At 34.8% G+C, this 7550-nt stretch overlaps 1 protein-coding gene across 4 annotated transcripts; it reads left to right on the top strand.

The window, feature by feature from the left end:
* The first annotated feature begins 4166 nt into the window (after window positions 1–4166).
* Window positions 4167–7544, top strand: LOC112801083 (UPF0496 protein At3g19330). Of its 4 annotated transcripts, none has more exons than XM_025843620.3 (4): window positions 4167–4553; window positions 4648–6168; window positions 6256–6323; window positions 6971–7544. In XM_025843620.3, exons 1-2 carry the CDS (start codon window positions 4469–4471, stop codon window positions 5625–5627), a joined length of 1065 nt encoding a protein of 354 aa, XP_025699405.1. In that variant the 5' UTR covers window positions 4167–4468; the 3' UTR covers window positions 5628–6168; window positions 6256–6323; window positions 6971–7544. The 4 variants fall into 4 exon arrangements, with proteins under 4 accessions (XP_025699405.1, XP_025699402.1, XP_025699404.1 ...); XM_025843617.3 differs by having other exon boundaries at window positions 6983–7544; XM_025843619.3 differs by having other exon boundaries at window positions 4648–6323.
* The last annotated feature ends 6 nt before the right edge of the window (window positions 7545–7550 follow it).

Genomic DNA, 7550 nt, shown 5'->3' on the forward strand with positions numbered 1-7550 from the left:
GTATGAAAAGTATATTGATTCTCCTTCAATCCTTGGCTTAAATAGTATCAGAAATGAGTTGTATTGGGCCCACAAGGCTTCTAAAATCGCTGGCCACGTGTTGCATTAAGTGGGTCATGTGCCACCATCGGCGCGTCCGGGTACCGTGCGCGTGCGCGCCCCTATGCGCGATGCAACTATGGCAAATCTTATATCATTTCGAAGCCCCAGATGTTAGCTTTCTAACCCAACTGAAACGGCATCATTTGGACCTCTGTAGCTCAAGTTATGGTCAATTAAGTGCGAAGAGGTCAGCCTTGACAGCTTTTTGGTTCCATCATTTCTTCATGAGTTCTCCAACTTTACATGCTTTTTCTTCATTCCCTTGATCCAATCTTTGCCTCCTAAACCTTAAATCACTTAACAAACATATCAAGGCATCTAATAGAGTCAAGGTGACTTAAATTTATCTATTTTGAGTCCTAAAAAGTATGTTTTCACTCTTAAGCACAATTAAAGGAGAATATACAAAACCATGCTATTTTATTGAATAAATGTGGGTGAAAGGTGATAAAATCCCCTAAAATCAATACAAGATAAACCCTACAAATGGGGTTTGTCAGCCTCCTTTTATTTTTATGAATGCTCATGTTGGATTTGGATCTCTTTAATGCAATTTTATGTTTGATGTTCCATTTGTTGTTGAATTGAGTTGTGAATTTCACTTTCCTCGCAATAGGTAGTTGGTAGATTTTATCTTTTCTTGCAATTTACCATGCTATCCTTTTATGCCTTCCAAGTGTTTGACAAAATGGTTGGTTGGATGTTAGAGTAGATATTTGAGCATTCTTGGTTTGGAAAGAGGGATTGGGCAATCTTGAGTCATGAATACCCAATTTATGTTGGTGATCTAGAGTTGTTAGCTAATGTTATTTTCATTGACTCTAATCTTTTGCTAATTCAATTAGTAAGTTGATTAGGACTTTTGGATTGAGATTAGTTAGGCTTATTTGACCTTCTTCCGATGAGGAGATAATATTGTACCTTCTCCCTATGTTGAAGATGACGAAATAGGCTAAATTCTTGATTATTATTGTGATATGATTAACTAATCTTATTTGACGTTCTCTCATGGAAGTTAATATTGTACCTTCTTCCTAGTTTGAGTTGACTAAATAGGATGAACTAATCATTGTATGACTAGGATAGAAAGCCTATATTCTCAATTCTTGTCGTAAATGTATCTCTTTATTACTTGCTCTCTTTAGTTGCTTGATTTACTTTTCTTGCCCTTTATTTCCTTGCCCATTTTATAAACCAAACCCCTTGTTCCTTCATAGCCAATAATTGACCGCTTTATCGCAATTCCTTGTGAGACGACCCGAGGTTTAAATACTTCGGTTAATTTTTATTGGGGTTTATACTTGTAACAACCAAACAATTTAAATTTGATTTGAGAGTTATTTATTGGTTTGGAGCTATACTTACAACGAAGTAATTCTTTTCTATAAGAGAAATTCTAAACCGACAATAAATCTATGTATCAAGGAGCTGTCATCAAATTCTTCACAGCATGTATGTTCTACTTTGGCTTTAGTAATAATGGAAATGGCTCCAATATCAGGAAAGGTAACCTTCTAGATTGGGAAGTACATAAACTATGTAAATTTCATCACTCCTCACCATTATGTACTTGGTTCTCATATATTGAAATAATATAAATTTATTTCATTATTGTTTTTATTGTAATAGAAGAGTGCAATCACAGCTGAAGTAATACCCACAAATCTCTATATCTTTGGCTGCTTCAGCCACTGTTGAATCTTGAAGACCAAGGATGCCATCTTGAGTTGTGATCAGTGTCTAAGAATTACTAGTTTCACATACTATTTAGTATGGTTGATAATTTTAGTTTGGTTGAATAATACATTGAGGAATATAGTTGATGTATCAATACACTTTGTTTATGTTTTGAATTATATTGACTTGCTTGTTTATTATAGTACTTTTCTTTTAGTTTGATAATACGATGAACTTGTTTATTTTTTGAAATATTATAAATTTTTGAATATAAGTTAGATGAAAATTTGTATTCATTAAATTTATATTTATTTTGTAGGAAAAAGGTTTATTTTGCAATGAAAAAATCTAAAAAAAATTATGTTTTATTTTACAGACAGATTTTTCGTCTATATTCAGAGTTTGGAAATGCTTTTCCATGGCTCCAATTATTGACCAAAAATCTGAAAAAAATCTGATGCTAGTTACCGACGAAAAATCTGTCAGAAATTCGGACGATTTAAGCGAAATAGAAGTGATGATTACCGAGAAAAAATCTGTTGGTAATGAGAAAAAATCTGTCAGTAAATTACCGACTGAAAATATGTCAAAAAATCTGACAACTTTTTAGCAAAAGGGGGAACCATTACCGATGAAAATTCTTTCGGTAACGGAAAAAATTTGTCAATAAATTACCAACGAAAAAAATTTGTCGGTAAATAATTTTTGATGAGGCTTTTATAGAAGGACAAAATTCGTCGATAACCAAAAATTTGTCTATAACAAAGACCAAATTTTTTTATAAATTCATCTGTAATAAGCAATTTTCTAGTTGTGGATTGGAAATAATTAATAGTGGTCCGGTATCTCAAATTGGGGCATTTTGTTCGTGTGTAGTGATGCTTTTTTGTTTTTTCTATAATTTTGGTACTTTCTTTTGGTTATATTATACTTATTTATTAATTGCTGTTGGGTCCATGGTTATTTATTTTTTATTCATGTTTTATGATTTTCATTTGGTTGTCTAATTTTTAGTTTGTTTAATTTATTGTTTATATTATCTAAGTATTTATAATATGTAAATATTTATTACATATAACTTTTTATAATATATAACTATTTCTTTTTTTAATTTATTTTTAATAATATGTTTAATTTTATGGTAGGTTATTTATATTAATATCAAACTTAATTTATCTCTCTTTAATCAACAAATACATAATTAATATTATATATGTAAATTTTGAATAATTAGTAAATAATTACTCAATAATGAGTAAATAATTAGTAAATAATTACTCTCATAAACCACACTTCCATCCGATTTGGTCACAAAACTACTTTCATAATGATACACAATTGTTATATCATCATTCTTCTGTAAAAAAGATTCAAAACATAGAATGGTTAACAACTACACTAAGTTCAACACATTTTAAAATCATGCATCATCAAACTCCATTTAAAAATAAGAAATATTAAGTTAAATCCTTTATGTATTTTAACTTCTAATAAACTACTTTAGAAAAAAATATTAACCAATAATCAACAAAAGAATTAAAAAAATATCATTAGTAATATTCTTGTACCAGACGCATCAATCACATTTGATTATAGTGAAAATTCATTTAAAAAATTTAAATCCTAATAAGAGAACCTTGGATTTGGATCCTCTAAAATTTGAATTTTACTTTAAAGAGTAAAGTGTGATTTCTCACCATTTATTTCATAGGTGGGACCAATAATAAATATGAAAGAGAAACTATTCAAGGATAAAAGATTATAGTTTACTCTCTAAAGTAAAATTCAAATTTTAGAGGATCAAAATCTAAGAACCTTAACACTATCAACTATCGTAAATAACTTATTTATCTAAACGATTTACTGATTAAATAGAGCATAAAATAATGAACAACAACCCTCACCCAACAACAATTATGAAATCAGAGCATTGATGAAGGTTAAGAATAATGATTTTGTTACTGACATGTTCTTGAACAACTTTAAGTTAGTAGGGTTTTCTTTTTCACTATAGGCAAATGAGATAAGTATAGAAAGTTTTTAAATTGGCCTATTGAGACACCATTAATTCTTCTCGAGTCCAACATCGATGAGAGAAAGAAGAAAAAGAAGCGTCAATTAAGATCGTAACGAGGGAATAGTGAGTTAGAGTTTACTTTAACTCTTTTAGTATCATTCGGAGATGTTTTGGTTTAATTTCGACACGAATTTAAAAATGACATCTCGTTTTATTTTTGTCAAGTGTTAACAAAATGTACCAAGTCAATTTTTTTGGTAATGAAAATAGATGAAAGGACTAATTTAAAACCAACGTTAAAATTTTATAATATATTTTAAGTCAATTAAAAATTTAAAGACTAAATTAAATTGAAAGTCAAATTTTATGCGCTTTTCTAAGTATTAACTCAACAAAGAAAAAAAAAACTAAATATACAAAAAAATGCACTCTTCTGCGATCCAAGGCTAATCCAAGCGCAGCCGAAGTAGTGTTGTTCTAGTGCAAGATTGACTTACGGCATCTCAATGTAAATAACTGTTAGAAGCACGCGGTGTTACGGCAATCTCTCGCCAACTTTCCTTCTCTCATTTGTTGGGGTGAAGCGGACTCTCGGCGGAACTGCGCAACGTGACGCAGAACAAGTGTCCACTATAAACTGAGAATTGAGAATTCCTCCTAACCAAAATTAGAATGCGGGATTGTCAGTTCCTCAAGTCATTCACCAATTCATCCTCAGGACCTGCTTCAGTTCCAAGTCTTCCACCGTCTTCCCATGGTAAGAATAAAAAAAGAAGTTACAAAATGAAATGCCTCAAGCTTAATGCTTAGTGCTTCCATCCTTATAACCTACCTGTTTGTATAAATGACAGGTGACAACACACCCAGCACATCCAGTTCCACAGCGAGCGTCTCTCGCGAATACAACCTAACAGTGCAGGCCAAATCCTATGCGGAGATTAGGTCCATGATACAGGGTGCTCCAGCGGAGGGCGAAGTGCACCTTCTTAACCCTGACGGAGATTGTGTAAATGAAGCACTCAACAACAACACAATAATCAGAAACAGAAACGGCAGCTTCACCAGCCTCATTAGCACTTACTTCAACCACACTGAAACCGCCTCGCAGCACTGCCTCCGCCTTCATCGATGCGTCGATCGCGCACGAGCCATGTACGCACCCCTCTTCGACCTCCGCGACTCCCATGATTGTGACCGCACCTTCGATCTATTCGTTCAGTTCGATGGCAACGAAAACCCTTTCCCTGATTCAAATGTCTCCAGCAAAGACATCCGTAACTGCCTCACAGACCTTAGAAACCAGCTTGATTTTGGCCTCGGCAAGTCTCGCTCTCGGATTCGCCTCTTCCGGCGCGCTACTGCCGGTTCTGCTCTCTGTTTCGTCGCCACTGCGGTTGGAGTGGCAGCTGCGGCGGTTGCACTCACAATTCATGCCGTTTTTGCCCTTGCCGCCGCTGCTGGTCCCTGTTGCAGTGCTTACATCCCCAATCCGAGTTGTGCGGCTGAAAAGAGGGAAGTTGCCAGGCTGGCACAGCTAGATGCCGCTGCCAAAGGTGCTTACGTGCTGAGCTATGACCTCGACACCATTGATCGACTCGTGGCTCGACTCCACACTACAATTGAGGGAGACAAGCGTCTTGTTAGGATGGGGTTGGAGAAGGGAAGGGCGAGTTATCCTATCCAGGAGGTTTTCAAGCTCCTATGCAAGAACAATGAAAGTTTTCTCCGCCAGCTTGATGATCTTGCGGAGCACGTATGCCTCTGCATTTACACTGTCAACAAGGCGAGAGTTTTGCTTCTTAAAGAGATATGTGGTCATCAAACTCCCTAGTTCCTGTTTTTAACCAATTGATCCTTTTTTTTTTGTTTGTTGTATGTGTGATCATTGCTGGTCCAGGTCTTCAACGTAATCTGCTATTTCAGGAAAGGGTTTAAACTAATGTTTGTGCTAGATTTCAGTTCATACTTCATACTGCTATGGCCTATTGAAGAAACACCCTTATTGTATTAACCATAACTATCTATTCATTCATATCAGAGACAGAGAGTACCTTGCCACCTAATAGCCATTGCCACCCTAGTTCATATTTCATTGTTGTGGAATGTTGATGTACTTCCTAAACTTTTTAACAATTCTGCCTTCTTTTTGGTTTCTTTTAAGTTCAAAATTGCAATATTTTTTTTAAGCATTTTTCTGTTGCCTACTATCTCAGTGATTGCAGTAATCAGATACAGATTCAGTTTTGTTTATGAAAGGATGCTTTTGTTTGTTTGTACATATGCTTGCTTTTTATGTTGAAGAATGGTGTGGCTTCGGCATTTCCATCTACTTTTTCAAAGAGAAACCCAGCTTCATAATTTGTCTGAAAGAGGTTTGGTCTTTGGTTGGTTGGTCCTTCAATTTTCTTAGAAAATTTTCACTTAGAAGTTTTCGTTAATGGTTTTCATTGTATGGCCAGAGCGTTAGGAGGAGGCGAAATGATGAGAAGATGAAGGCCATGGAAAAATTAATTCCCATTTGAATAAGGTACACTAATATGTATCATTCATTATCTTTTCACTCTTAGCTTCATCTGAGAAAAGATTCGTTTTTCTTAACTTCATTTTTTCCTTTCACCAAATTGTCTATGGATGGGGACATTTTGACATGTTTGGTTTCCATAGAGAGACAAAGCTTCATGCTAGATGATGCCATAAAATATATGTAGTGTCTTGCAATGCCATGCATAATATAAAGTATACATTTTGTGTTAAGTTTTTGAAAAGTTTCAAAAATACTTGTAATGTTTAATTTGTTTCAATTTTGTCTCACGTTTTAAATAAGTTGCAATTCTATCATTGGGGTTACTTTTTTGACAATAAACATTTGATAAAATTCTTGTTTTGCCAAATTTTCCCTTAACCACAACACTCTACTCCCAACCTCTTATCCTAACCCTAAAACTCTAACCTTAACCCCTCATTTCAATCCCCCAAACTCGCGTCAAACCTACATTCCCAAACTCATCACCCCTGAACCCTTACCTTCCTGTCCACGCCAACTTCAACCCTGCCAATGTACCTCATTATCGACTAATCCCACTGCACCACCCTATCATCATAACAACCATAACCCCAACCCCTCACCCCCATCATCACCCGCAACCCCATCATGTGATTGATGATTTCTCTTAGTTTTGCCACCAGGTCATATTGAAGGAGATATAGGGAGTTATTGTTGCTGAGGATGGTGCAACTCTCATGGAACCACTGGGAGGTTTTTTCCCCTTGGTCATTGACCTTGCGAAAGCTCTCTAGATGTCGAAAGTGTCGTTGTCGGGAAAGCAAAGGAACAAAAAGAGGGACGGTGCTCTAGACACGAAGGTGGCTGAGCTCGTCCTTGAGGCAAGGACCATCAAAGTTTGTCCTTTTTAATTATATGAAGTATTTCAAAGTTGGACTAGGTGGGTTTGATTGGCGTTCAGAGTGAGGGATTTTGGATTAGGGTTAAAAGGCTGAGTGAGTGACCATAAAAAAAAAAAAAATCCAATGTAGAATCAAAACTTATTTAAAATATTAGAAATAAAATTAAAACAAATCGAATGCTAGAGATATTTTTGAATTTTTTCGAAAATATCAGGTATAGAAAATATATTACCTTATATATATAAAGTAGCATCAGTTTCAAGTGTACTTGCTATAAAAGATTCTAGCTGCTGGTGTTGACTTTTGATTTAAGATATAATGACTTTCCTTATTTGGTGTTAAATCTTTG

The sequence above is a fragment of the Arachis hypogaea genome, chromosome 5, assembly GCF_003086295.3.
Source record: "Arachis hypogaea cultivar Tifrunner chromosome 5, arahy.Tifrunner.gnm2.J5K5, whole genome shotgun sequence".
NCBI classification, from domain to species: domain Eukaryota; kingdom Viridiplantae; phylum Streptophyta; class Magnoliopsida; order Fabales; family Fabaceae; genus Arachis; species Arachis hypogaea.

What these genes read in the sequence shown, in the direction of transcription:
- LOC112801083 (XM_025843619.3), top strand. Translation starts at nt 4,469, where the DNA reads ATGCGGGATTGTCAGTTCCTCAAGTCATTCACCAATTCATCCTCAGGA. An exon ending in TCTTCCACCGTCTTCCCATG is followed by an intron (nt 4,554 to 4,647) that starts GTAAGAATAAAA and finishes TATAAATGACAG; the next exon opens with GTGACAACACACCCAGCACA.